Below are 14,016 nucleotides of genomic sequence, written 5' to 3'. Positions count from 1 at the left end.
GAACAGGGGGATCTGATTCTAGATCAGTTACTTGGACAGGGGGGTCTGATTCTAGATCAGTAAGGTTACTTGAACAGGGGGATCTGATTCTAGATCAGTAAGGTTACTTGGACAGGGGGATCTGATTCTAGATCAGTAAGGTTACTTGAACAGGGGGATCTGATTCTAGATCAGTAAGGTTACTTGAACAGGGGGATCTGATTCTAGATCAGTAAGGTTACTTGAACAGGGGGATCTGATTTAGATCAGTAAGGTTACTTGAACAGGGGGATCTGATTCTAGATCAGTAAGGTTACTTGGACAGGGGGATCTGATTCTAGATCAGTAAGGTTACTTGGACAGGGGGAGATCTGATTCTAGATCAGTAAGGTTACTTGGACAGGGGGGGTCTGATTCTAGATCAGTAAGGTTACTTGGACAGGGGGATCTGATTCTAGATCAGTAAGGTTACTTGGACAGGGGGATCTGATTCTAGATCAGTAAGGTTACTTGGACAGGGGGATCTGATTCTAGATCAGTAAGGTTACTTGAACAGGGGGATCTGATTCTAGATCAGTAAGGTTACTTGGACAGGGGGATCTGATTCTAGATCAGTAAGGTTACTTGGACAGGGGGATCTGATTCTAGATCAGTAAGGTTACTTGAACAGGGGATCTGATTCTAGATCAGTAAGGTTACTTGGACAGGGGGATCTGATTCTAGATCAGTAAGGTTACTTGAACAGGGGGATCTGATTCTAGATCAGTTTACTTGGACAGGGGGTCTGATTCTAGATCAGTAAGGTTACTTGGACAGGGGGGGATCTGATTCTAGATCAGTAAGGTTACTTGGACAGGGGGATCTGATTCTAGATCAGTAAGGTTACTTGAACAGGGGGATCTGATTCTAGATCAGTAAGGTTACTTGAACAGGGGGATCTGATTCTAGATCAGTAAGGTTACTTGAACAGGGGGATCTGATTCTAGATCAGTAAGGTTACTTGGACAGGGGGATCTGATTCTAGATCAGTAAGGTTACTTGGACAGGGGGATCTGATTCTAGATCAGTAAGGTTACTTGGACAGGGGGATCTGATTCTAGATCAGTAAGGTTACTTGGACAGGGGGATCTGATTCTAGATCAGTAAGGTTACTTGGACAGGGGATCTGATTCTAGATCAGTAAGGTTACTTGGACAGGGGGATCTGATTCTAGATCAGTAAGGTTACTTGGACAGGGGGATCTGATTCTAGATCAGTAGTTACTTGAACAGGGGGATCTGATTCTAGATCAGTAAGGTTACTTGGACAGGGGGATCTGATTCTAGATCAGTAAGGTTACTTGAACAGGGGGATCTGATTCTAGATCAGAAGGTTACTTGAACAGGGGGATCTGATTTAGATCAGTAAGGTTACTTGAACAGGGGGATCTGATTCTAGATCAGTAAGGTTACTTGGACAGGGGGATCTGATTCTAGATCAGTAAGGTTACTTGGACAGGGGGGATCTGATTCTAGATCAGTAACAGGGGGGGGGTCTGATTCTAGATCAGTAAGGTTACTTGGACAGGGGGATCTGATTCTAGATCAGTAAGGTTACTTGAACAGGGGGATCTGATTCTAGATCAGTAAGGTTACTTGAACAGGGGGATCTGATTCTAGATCAGTAAGGTTACTTGAACAGGGGGATCTGATTTAGATCAGTAAGGTTACTTGAACAGGGGGATCTGATTCTAGATCAGTAAGGTTACTTGGACAGGGGGGATCTGATTCTAGATCAGTAAGGTTACTTGGACAGGGGGGAGATCTGATTCTAGATCAGTAAGGTTACTTGGACAGGGGGGAGGGGTCTGATTCTAGATCAGTAAGGTTACTTGGACAGGGGGATCTGATTCTAGATCAGTAAGGTTACTTGGACAGGGGGATCTGATTCTAGATCAGTAAGGTTACTTGGACAGGGGGATCTGATTCTAGATCAGTAAGGTTACTTGAACAGGGGGATCTGATTCTAGATCAGTAAGGTTACTTGGACAGGGGGGATCTGATTCTAGATCAGTAAGGTTACTTGAACAGGGGGATCTGATTCTAGATCAGTAAGGTTACTTGGACAGGGGGGGGTCTGATTCTAGATCAGTGAGGTTACTTGGACAGGGGGGGATCTGATTCTAGATCAGTAAGGTTACTTGGACAGGGGGATCTGATTCTAGATCAGTAAGGTTACTTGAACAGGGGGATCTGATTCTAGATCAGTAAGGTTACTTGGACAGGGGGATCTGATTCTAGATCAGTAAGGTTACTTGAACAGGGGGATCTGATTCTAGATCAGTAAGGTTACTTGGACAGGGGGGATCTGATTCTAGATCAGTAAGGTTACTTGGACAGGGGGATCTGATTCTAGATCAGTAAGGTTACTTGGACAGGGGGATCTGATTCTAGATCAGTAAGGTTACTTGAACAGGGGGATCTGATTCTAGATCAGTAAGGTTACTTGAACAGGGGGATCTGATTCTAGATCAGTAAGGTTACTTGAACAGGGGGATCTGATTTAGATCAGTAAGGTTACTTGAACAGGGGGATCTGATTCTAGATCAGTAAGGTTACTTGGACAGGGGGATCTGATTCTAGATCAGTAAGGTTACTTGGACAGGGGGAGATCTGATTCTAGATCAGTAAGGTTACTTGGACAGGGGGATCTGATTCTAGATCAGTAAGGTTACTTGACAGGGGGATCTGATTCTAGATCAGTAAGGTTACTTGGACAGGGGGATCTGATTCTAGATCAGTAAGGTTACTTGGACAGGGGGATCTGATTCTAGATCAGTAAGGTTACTTGGACAGGGGGATCTGATTCTAGATCAGTAAGGTTACTTGAACAGGGGGATCTGATTCTAGATCAGTAAGGTTACTTGGACAGGGGGATCTGATTCTAGATCAGTAAGGTTACTTGAACAGGGGGATCTGATTCTAGATCAGTAAGGTTACTTGAACAGGGGGATCTGATTCTAGATCAGTAAGGTTACTTGAACAGGGGGATCTGATTCTAGATCAGTAAGGTTACTTGAACAGGGGGATCTGATTCTAGATCAGTAAGGTTACTTGGACAGGGGGTCTGATTCTAGATCAGTAAGGTTACTTGGACAGGGGGATCTGATTCTAGATCAGTAAGGTTACTTGGACAGGGGGGGATCTGATTCTAGATCAGTAAGGTTACTTGAACAGGGGGATCTGATTCTAGATCAGTTTACTTGAACAGGGGGATCTGATTCTAGATCAGTAAGGTTACTTGAACAGGGGGATCTGATTCTAGATCAGTAAGGTTACTTGAACAGGGGGATCTGATTCTAGATCAGTAAGGTTACTTGGACAGGGGGAGGGGGTCTGATTCTAGATCAGTAAGGTTACTTGAACAGGGGGATCTGATTCTAGATCAGTAAGGTTACTTGGACAGGGGGGTCTGATTCTAGATCAGTAAGGTTACTTGAACAGGGGGATCTGATTCTAGATCAGTAAGGTTACTTGGACAGGGGGGATCTGATTCTAGATCAGTAAGGTTACTTGAACAGGGGGATCTGATTCTAGATCAGTAAGGTTACTTGAACAGGGGGATCTGATTCTAGATCAGTAAGGTTACTTGAACAGGGGGATCTGATTTAGATCAGTAAGGTTACTTGAACAGGGGGATCTGATTCTAGATCAGTAAGGTTACTTGGACAGGGGGATCTGATTCTAGATCAGTAAGGTTACTTGGACAGGGGGAGATCTGATTCTAGATCAGTAAGGTTACTTGGACAGGGGGAGATCTGATTCTAGATCAGTAAGGTTACTTGAACAGGGGGATCTGATTCTAGATCAGTAAGGTTACTTGGACAGGGGGATCTGATTCTGATCAGTAAGGTTACTTGGACAGGGGGGATCTGATTCTAGATCAGTAAGGTTACTTGGACAGGGGGGATCTGATTCTAGATCAGTAAGGTTACTTGAACAGGGGGGATCTGATTCTAGATCAGTAAGGTTACTTGGACAGGGGGGGATCTGATTCTAGATCAGTAAGGTTACTTGGACAGGGGGATCTGATTCTAGATCAGTAAGGTTACTTGAACAGGGGGGGATCTGATTTAGATCAGTAAGGTTACTTGAACAGTGGGGATCTGATTCTAGATCAGTAAGGTTACTTGGACAGGGGGATCTGATTCTAGATCAGTAAGGTTACTTGAACAGGGGGGATCTGATTCTAGATCAGTAAGGTTACTTGAACAGGGGGGATCTGATTCTAGATCAGTAAGGTTACTTGAACAGGGGGGATCTGATTCTAGATCAGTAAGGTTACTTGGACAGGGGGGGGGATCTGATTCTAGATCAGTAAGGTTACTTGAACAGGGGGGGGATCTGATTCTAGATCAGTAAGGTTACTTGGACAGACATTTACATTTTACATTTAAGTCATTTAGCAGACGCTCTTATCCAGAGCGACTTACAAATTGGTGCATTCACCTTATGACCTCCAGTGGAACAGTAGTGCATCTAAATCTTTTCAGGGGAGGGGGTGAGAGGGATTACTTTATCCTATCCTAGGTATTCCTTAAAGAGGTGGGGTTTCAGGTGTCTCCGGAAGGTGGTGATTGACTCCGCTGTCCTGGCGTCGTGAGGGAGTTTGTTCCACCATTGGGGGGCCAGAGCAGCGAACAGTTTTGACTGGGCTGAGCGGGAACTGTACTTCCTCAGTGGTAGGGAGGCGAGCAGGCCAGAGGTGGATGAACGCAGTGCCCTTGTTTGGGTGTAGGGCCTGATCAGAGCCTGGAGGTACTGAGGTGCCGTTCCCCTCACAGCTCCGTAGGCAAGCACCATGGTCTTGTAGCGGATGCGAGCTTCAACTGGAAGCCAGTGGAGGGAGCGGAGGAGCGGGGTGACGTGAGAGAACTTGGGAAGGTTGAACACCAGACGGGCTGCGGCGTTCTGGATGAGTTGTAGGGGTTTAATGGCACAGGCAGGGAGCCCAGCCAACAGCGAGTTGCAGTAATCCAGACGGGAGATGACAAGTGCCTGGATTAGGACCTGCGCCGCTTCCTGTGTGCGGCAGGGTCGTACTCTGCGGATGTTGTAGAGCATGAACCTACAGGAACGGGCCACCGCCTTGATGTTATTTGAGAACGACAGGGTGTTGTCCAGGATCACGCCAAGGTTCTTAGCGCTCTGGGAGGAGGACACAATGGAGTTGTCAACCGTGATGGCGAGATCATGGAACGGGCAGTCCTTCCCCGGGAGGAAGAGCAGCTCCGTCTTGCCGAGGTTCAGCTTGAGGTGGTGATCCGTCATCCACACGGATATGTCTGCCAGACATGCAGAGATGCGATTCGCCACCTGGTCATCAGAAGGGGGAAAGGAGAAGATTAATTGTGTGTCGTCTGATCCCCCCTGTTCAAGTAACCTTACTGATCTAGAATCAGATCCCCCTGTTCAAGTAACCTTACTGATCTAGAATCAGATCCCCCCCTGTCCAAGTAACCTTACTGATCTAGAATCAGATCCCCCCCTGTCCAAGTAACCTTACTGATCTAGAATCAAGACAGGGGGGGGATCTGATTCTAGATCAGTAAGGTTACTTGGACAGGGGGGATCTGATTCTAGATCAGTAAGGTTACTTGAACAGGGGGGGATCTGATTCTAGATCAGTAAGGTTACTTGAACAGGGGGATCTGATTCTAGATCAGTAAGGTTACTTGGACAGGGGGATCTGATTCTAGATCAGTAAGGTTACTTGGACAGGGGGATCTGATTCTAGATCAGTAAGGTTACTTGGACAGGGGGATCTGATTCTAGATCAGTAAGGTTACTTGGACAGGGGGATCTGATTCTAGATCAGTAAGGTTACTTGGACAGGGGGATCTGATTCTAGATCAGTAAGGTTACTTGGACAGGGGGGATCTGATTCTAGATCAGTAAGGTTACTTGGACAGGGGGGGATCTGATTCTAGATCAGTAAGGTTACTTGAACAGGGGGATCTGATTCTAGATCAGTAAGGTTACTTGAACAGGGGGGATCTGATTCTAGATCAGTAAGGTTACTTGGACAGGGGGGATCTGATTCTAGATCAGCCCCCAAATAGTTCTATTGTAATTTCTGTTGTCCAGAAAGAGATGAGAGTTACTGTCTGTCCTGTAGACGTGGTAACATGTCTGATAGTGATGAGTGTCCTGTCTGTCCTGTAGACGTGGTGACATGTCTGATAGTGATGAGTGTCCTGTAGACCTGGTAACATGTCTGATAGTGATGAGTGTCCTGTCTGTCCTGTAGACGTGGTGACATGTCTGATAGTGATGAGTGTCCTGTCTGTCCTGTAGACGTGGTGACATGTCTGATAGTGATGGGTGTCCTGTAGACCTGGTAACATGTCTGATAGTGATGAGTGTCCTGTCTGTCCTGTAGACCTGGTAACATGTCTGATAGTGATGAGTGTCCTGTAGACCTGGTAACATGTCTGATAGTGATGAGTGTCCTGTAGACCTGGTAACATGTCTGATAGTGATGAGTGTCCTGTCTGTCCTGTAGACCTGGTAACATGTCTGATAGTGATGAGTGTCCTGTAGACCTGGTAACATGTCTGATAGTGATGAGTGTCCTGTAGACCTGGTAACATGTCTGATAGTGATGAGTGTCCTGTCTGTCCTGTAGACCTGGTAACATGTCTGATAGTGATGAGTGTCCTGTAGACCTGGTAACATGTCTGATAGTGATGAGTGTCCTGTAGACCTGGTAACATGTCTGATAGTGATGAGTGTCCTGTAGACGTGGTAACATGTCTGATAGTGATGGGTGTCCTGTAGACGTGGTAACATGTCTGATAGTGATGAGTGTCCTGTCTGTCCTGTAGACCTGGTAACATGTCTGATAGTGATGGGTGTCCTGTAGACCTGGTAACATGTCTGATAGTGATGAGTGTCCTGTAGACCTGGTAACATGTCTGATAGTGATGAGTGTCCTGTAGACGTGGTGACATGTCTGATAGTGATGAGTGTCCTGTCTGTCCTGTAGACGTGGTGACATGTCTGACAGTGATGAGTGTCCTGTAGACCTGGTAACATGTCTGACAGTGATGAGTGTCCTGTAGACGTGGTGACATGTCTGATAGTGATGAGTGTCCTGTCTGTCCTGTAGACCTGGTAACATGTCTGATAGTGATGGGTGTCCTGTAGACCTGGTAACATGTCTGATAGTGATGAGTGTCCTGTAGACCTGGTAACATGTCTGATAGTGATGAGTGTCCTGTAGACGTGGTGACATGTCTGATAGTGATGAGTGTCCTGTCCTGTAGATGTCTGATAGTGATGAGTGTCCTGTGACATGTCTGGTGACATGTCTGAGTGATGAGTGTCCTGTAGACCTGGTAACATGTCTGACAGTGATGAGTGTCCTGTAGACGTGGTGACATGTCTGATAGTGATGAGTGTCCTGTCTGTCCTGTAGACCTGGTAACATGTCTGATAGTGATGAGTGTCCTGTCTGTCCTGTAGACCTGGTAACATGTCTGATAGTGATGAGTGTCCTGTCTGTCCTGTAGACCTGGTAACATGTCTGATAGTGATGAGTGTCCTGTAGACCTGGTAACATGTCTGATAGTGATGAGTGTCCTGTAGACCTGGTAACATGTCTGATAGTGATGAGTGTCCTGTAGACCTGGTAACATGTCTGATAGTGATGGGTGTCCTGTAGACCTGGTAACATGTCTGATAGTGATGAGTGTCCTGTCTGTCCTGTCTGTCCTGTAGACGTGGTGACATGTCTGGCTCTGGACCTCTGTGGTATCTACCTCATATCTGGTTCCAGAGACACATCCTGTATCGTGTGGCAGGTTCTACAGCAGGTAGGACTTTCATCTTCCTCTGACACAGGTCTTAGGGAATCACTGGCTCTAGTAGAATAAGCAGGGTCACATGATCTCCTAATTATCTTCATATTTCTACTTTGTCTGTAAAATGGTCTTCTGAGGGAGAGTCCAAAAGGTTTCACCCCCTCCCCCTCCTCCCTCTCTCCTCTCCCAGGGTGAGTTCTCCAGTGGTCTCTCTCCTCGTCCAGTGCAGGTCCTCTGTGGACACGACCAGGAGGTCACCTGTGTGGCCATCAGCACCGAGCTGGACATGGCTGTCTCTGGGTCAAAGGTGAGAGGTCAGGGGCCAGATATGGTGTGTTAAAGGGGAAATCTGGGATTTGAGGGAGCCCTTCATTCCAGTTTGAGTGAAATTATCCAGGGTGTAGACTGTCACATTTGGTTTCTTACCCTCTCTCTCTCTCTCTCTCTCTCTCTCTCTCTGTCTCTCTCTCTCTGTCTCTCTCTCTCTGTCTCTCTCTCTCTCTCTCTCTCTCTCTCTCTCTCTCTCTCTCTCTCTCTCTCTCTCTCTTTCTCTCAGGATGGTACTCTGATAATCCACAGTGTACGTCGTGGCCAGTTCCTCCGTACCCTGCGTCCTCCCGGTGAGAGCTGCCTGCCAGCCCGGGTCACTGAGTTGCAGGTGGGCATGGAGGGGCACATCGTGGTACAGACCGCCCTGGAGGGACGCACTGCTGGAAAGGTACAGAACACACACATTCATTTGCATGCACACACACACACACACACACACACACAAACTAATCAACTGTATTAATATTTTATTTAATTGTATCGCTCTCAATAATCCCCTCTTCCCTCGCTTTGTCTCTCTCTCTCTCATTCTCTCTTTCTCTGTCTCCCCCTCTTCTTTCTCCTTTCTGTCTCCCCCCTCTTCTTTCTCCTTTGTCTCCCCCCTCTTCCTTCTCCTTTCTCTGTCTCCCCCTGTTCCTTATCCTCTCTCTGTCTCCCCCTCTACTTTCTCCTTTCTGTCTCCACCCTCTTCCTTCTCCTTTCTCTGTCTCCCCCTCTTCCTTCTCCTCTCTCTGTCTCCCCCTCTTCCTTCTCCTCTCTCCCCCTCTTCCTTATCTCTCTGTCTCCCCTCTCTTCCTTCTCCTCTCTCTGTCTCCCCCTCTTCCTTCTCCTTTCTCTGTCTCCCCCTGTTCCTTATCCTCTCTCTGTCTCCCCCTCTACTTTCTCCTTTCTGTCTCCACCCTCTTCCTTCTCCTTTCTCTGTCTCCCCCTCTTCCTTCTCCTCTCTCTGTCTCCCCCTCTTCCTTCTCCTCTCTCCCCCTCTTCCTTATCTCTCTGTCTCCCCTCTCTTCCTTCTCCTCTCTCTGTCTCCCCTCTTCCTTCTCCTCTCTCTGTCTCCCCCTCTTCCTTCTCCTCTCTCTGTCTCCCCCTCTTCCTTCTCCTCTCTCTGTCTCCCCCTCTTCCTTCTCCTCTCTCTGTCTCCCCCTATTCCTTCTCCTCTCTCCCCCTCTTCCTTATCTCTCTGTCTCCCCTCTCTTCCTTCTCCTCTCTCTGTCTCCCCCTCTTCCTTCTCCTCTCTCTGTCTCCCCTCTCTTCCTTCTCCTCTCTCTGTCTCCCCCTCTTCCTTCTCCTCTCTCTGTCTCCCCCTCTTCCTTCTCCTCTCTCTGTCTTCCTTCTCCTCTCTCTGTCTCCCCCTCTTCCTTCTCCTCTCTCTGTCTCCCCCTCTACTTTCTCCTTTCTGTCTCCACCCTCTTCCTTCTCCTCTCTCTGTCTCCCTCCTCTTCCTTCTCCTCTCTCTGTCTCCCCCTCTACTTTCTCCTTTCTGTCTCCACCCTCTTCCTTCTCCTCTCTCTGTCTCCCTCCTCTTCCTTCTCCTCTCTCTGTCTCCCCCTCTTCCTTCTCCTCTCTCTGTCTCTCCCCTCTACTTTCTCCTTTCTGTCTCCACCCTCTTCCTTCTCCTCTCTCTGTCTCCCTCTCTTCCTTCTCCTCTCTCTGTCTCCTCCTCTTCCTTCTCCTCTCTCTGTCTCCCATCTCTTCCTTCTCCTCTCTCTGTCTCCCATCTCTTCCTTCTCCTCTCTCTGTCTCCCCCTCTGTCTCCCCCTCTTCCTTCTCCTCTCTGTCTCCCCCTCTTCCTTCTCCTCTCTCTGTCTCCCTCCTCTTCCTTCTCCTCTCTCTGTCTCCCCCTCTTCCTTCTCCTCTCTCTGTCTCCCTCTCTCCCTCCTCCTCTCTGTCTCCTCCTCTTCCTCCTCCTCTCTGTCTCCTCCTCTCTGTCTCCTCCTCTCCCTCCCTCTCTCCCTCCTCCTCTCTGTCTCCTCCTCTCCCTCCTCCTCTCTGTCTCCTCCTCTTCCTCCTCCTCTCTGTCTCCTCCTCTCTGTCTCCTCCTCTCCCTCCCCCTCTCCCTCCTCCTCTCCGTCCTGTATTAAAGGAGAAGTTCTCCCTCCATGTTTACTCTGTGAACGGCTGTCTGCTGTCATCTGTCAGCCTGGAGGAAGAGGTGACAGCTCTCTACCTGGTCCCAGAGTACATCATTCTGGGGACCCAGCAGGGAAACCTACACATCAGACACCTGTACAGGTGAGACATGCAACACAGTGTGTATGGCCATCACCAGCACACACTTCTATTAGACTACACCACCTTCCATAACATTCATTTGTGTGTGTGTGTGTGTGTGTCAGTCTGGCGCTGGCGGTGTCTCCCCTGCCGTTGAAGGTGGCTGTGAGGAGTGTGTCGGTGACCAGAGAGAGTAGCCACATCCTGGTGGGCCTGCAGGATGGAAAGCTCATCGTGGTGGGGGCTGGGAAACCAGAGGAGGTAACGTCTGCTTCCCTAATGCTGTTCCAGAACAACTTGCTCCTGACCTTCTATCCCATCTGGAAATCATGTTAGATGATAACAAGATTACCTTTAGTTCAATAACATCCCTTACCCTGATAGTTACATTCTCCTACTTTCAACACATGCTCAGTGTGATCTCTCTGTCTCTCTCTCTCTCCCTCTCTCTCTCTGTGTGTATCTCTCACTGTCTCTTTTATGTCTCTCTCTCTCTATCTCTCCTCTAGGTACGCTCGGGTCAGTTTTCCCGTCGGCTGTGGGGCTCAACACGCCGAATCTCTCAGGTTTCCTCAGGAGAGACAGAATACAACCCCACTGAGACTTCTGGGAAGTGAGGGTCGCCATGAAAACATACGGAAGGCAATATTATCGTAGCCTGTTAGGCTCACCCGAGGCTTGGTTGATGGCCGACACCCAAATGGCATCCTATTCCTATATAGTGCCTATTGGGTTCTGGTCAAGGACAGCAGTATATAGGGAACAGAGTGCCATTTGGGACACAGACATTTTTCTACCCACCAGCAGTGGATTTGCTGGATCAGAATGAAGGGAGTAGAGACCCTGGATGTTGGCGTCAGAAAGCCCACCCAGAACTTTACTGGACTGATTGACTGTTAAACGGCCTCTCCAAACCTCTCTGGGTCCAAGCCTCTATGGGTCCAAGCCTCTATGGGTCCAAGCCTCTATGGGTCCAAGCCTCTATGGGTCCAAACCTCTATGGGTTCAAGCCTCTATGGGTTCAAGCCTCTATGGGTCCAAGCCTCTCTGGGTCCAAGCCTCTCTGGGTCCAAGCCTCTCTGGGTCCAAGCCTCTCTGGGTCCAAGCCTCTCTGGGTCCAAGCCTCTATGGGTTCAAGCGCTCTGAGAGAGACACGATAAACAAAGGCTTTTTTTTCTACTAAAGGGAAAATAAAATATTTTTTGATTTAGGTGGTTTTATACTCTATTTTTAAAAAGGCATCATTCCAAAGATGACTCGTGTTTTGTAGACAAGAAAGGAGACTCTGTTTTATGTGACTCCCAACCCCTTTTACTGGGTTGTTCCGAGGCCAGTTGTGTGGCAATGGCACCTTGTCTAAAACTCCTTGAAACTTGAAAACGATAAACGTTGCAAGAGATTTCCATGGTGAAGTACCAGTGTAGACCACTAGGGGGTGGGATTTCTCTCTCTACATGTGTGCAATCCTGCTGAAAATAAAATGCAATAACCCGTTTGGAGTGGTCCAGACGGTATGTGCGGTTTGTATTGTCACATGATGGATGGTGATGTTCACAACAAATGAACCACTGTTGCCTTAAATAGGAGAGAAGAGATGTTGTATGACTTGTACGGTATATAGCATCTGTATGTGCAGCTCACATTACTGCTTTAGAGGATTGCTTTGATTGGTTCCTGATGTGTTGCATTAGTTGATGACTCATTTAGTTTGTCTTCATCTTCACTCTTTACACAGATACTATTTTCCAGCAGAGACCTTACTGTAACTGTTGTTATTGTTTCAAACTTGTAACTGAAAAGTGCCTGTCATCTTTTCCTCCAGCACTGATTGGCTGGAGATGAGATGATCCCCCCCTCCTTCTTTTTTCGGTCTCTCATCTGCCTGCCATCTTTCCCTCCCTCCCTCCTGCTCTGTCCATCACTTTTTCTTCTGCAGCAGGCCGGTGCTTCACAGTAGCTCCGGTCTTCGTAAGGACCTGCGTGTCCTCTGCAACCAAATCTGCATCACTTGTAACTAACGGTCATATTGTTGGTAAACTGTTAGACAGACAGCTGTGAAAGGGTCCTCATCCATCAGGGCGATTTAACCTTTTATACTGCTGGTATCTTGTTATTTTCTGAAGCACTGAGTTGAACCCTTTTGAACTAGAGATGGCTTGTGTCCCAAATGGCACCCTTTCCCCTATTATAGTGCACTACTTTTTGCTCAGGGCTCCGGTCCAAAGCACTGCACTATATAGGGAATAGGGTGCGATTTGAGAGGCAGTCGTGGTGTCTGTAGAACACATGGGTGGAAAGATAGACTTGGGCTCCCAACAAGCCAGTAGAGGAATGTACTTCCTGTGAAAACCCCCCATTTTTCTGCGGCTGGGTTGGAGAGAGACTGTTGTTATGCACTGTCATGTTGGGATGGAAGAGACGCAAAGGGAGCGTTCCAAATAGCGCCATGTGTAGTGCACTACTTTTGACCAGGGCCCCATATATGGTGGCATTTGGGACTCGGTCACAAAGACAAAAGGGAACTGTTGGCGAAATGCAATGGCAACTAAATCGCATCTACCAGCTACCAGCTACCGTGTCCAGTCTCTACTAACAGGCTGCAATCTGTGATTGGATGGAGAGTGAATTTTAGAGACAAAGAGAGAATATGGCTGTAATCTTTTCCACCATTCCGACTCTCTCAGTAGCACTTGAGTCTGGGAACGAGGTTAATATGGCTGTAACTTTGATGGTTGTTTTACTGCGTGTCGCTATACTATGTGTTTAAAAGGTCAAGGGTCACAATATATGGTAATGCATTATTACATGTCTGTGTTAATGATCTGGCTGTGATGTTGACAGAATGTCTGGGTTTTATTGAAAAAGGTGGGCCTGAAATGCCTGCAGAAATGATATGTGTCTGTTTGCTTTATTGTCTCTTGTCAATAGTTTCTCTATTGGCCCTGGTCCAAAGTCCTACACTATTTAGGGAATAGGACCTGTGGAACTCTGACTTGTTTTCATATTCAGTTCATCCACTTTTATCCTCCTGACTGATCTCTCACCAGACCTGGGTTCAAATACTATTCAGAATAATTCAAAATACTTTATCTGAGCTTTATTGAGCATGCCTGATTTGACGGACCAATAGAATAGTCCCAAAATGGGAAACGCCATTTGGCATTCCTGGCAGGCTAGAGCCAAATATCTGAAAGATTAAAAGTAGTATTTTGATCCCAGGTCTGTGTCCCACACCACAGTCTAGACACTGATCTAGAATCAGGTCCCTGAGCCCCAGGACACTACTGCTGAATAAAGAACTTCAGGTGGAAGTTGCCTCTAGACACTGATCTAGAATCAGGTCCCTGAGCCCCAGGACACTACTGCTGAATAAAGATCTCCAGGTGGAAGTTGCCTCTAGACACTGATCTAGAATCAGGTCCCTGAGCCCCAGGATACTACTGCTGAATAAAGATCTCCAGGTGGAAGTTGCCTCTAGACACTGATCTAGAATCAGGTCCCTGAGCCCCAGGACACTACTGCTGAATAAAGAACTCCAGGTGGAAGTTGCCTCTAGACACTGATCTAGAATCAGGTCCCTGAGCCCCAGGACACTACTGCTGAATAAAGATCTCCAGGTGGAAGTTGCCTCTAGACACTGATCTAGAATCAGG

At 47.5% G+C, this 14,016-nt stretch overlaps 1 protein-coding gene across 1 annotated transcript in view; it reads left to right on the top strand.

Moving 5' to 3' along the window:
* The window catches only part of nbeal2 (neurobeachin-like 2), a gene marked incomplete at its 5' end in the record, with an annotated part of 167,409 nt that extends 154,154 nt beyond the window's left edge, over positions 1-13,255 (top strand). Inside the window, 6 exon segments of the mRNA XM_065027411.1 lie at positions 7,740-7,834; positions 8,013-8,129; positions 8,379-8,540; positions 10,236-10,384; positions 10,489-10,624; positions 10,873-13,255. Of these exon segments, the coding sequence (XP_064883483.1) occupies positions 7,740-7,834; positions 8,013-8,129; positions 8,379-8,540; positions 10,236-10,384; positions 10,489-10,624; positions 10,873-10,980 (767 nt within the window).
* Between the last annotated feature and the right edge of the window lie 761 nt (positions 13,256-14,016).

The sequence above is a fragment of the Oncorhynchus nerka genome, linkage group LG14 (assembly GCF_034236695.1).
Source record: "Oncorhynchus nerka isolate Pitt River linkage group LG14, Oner_Uvic_2.0, whole genome shotgun sequence".
In the NCBI taxonomy this organism is placed as follows: Eukaryota; Metazoa; Chordata; class Actinopteri; order Salmoniformes; family Salmonidae; genus Oncorhynchus; species Oncorhynchus nerka.
The sequence above is the reverse complement of the archived record's forward strand: the minus strand, read 5'-3'. Positions and strand labels throughout refer to the sequence as shown.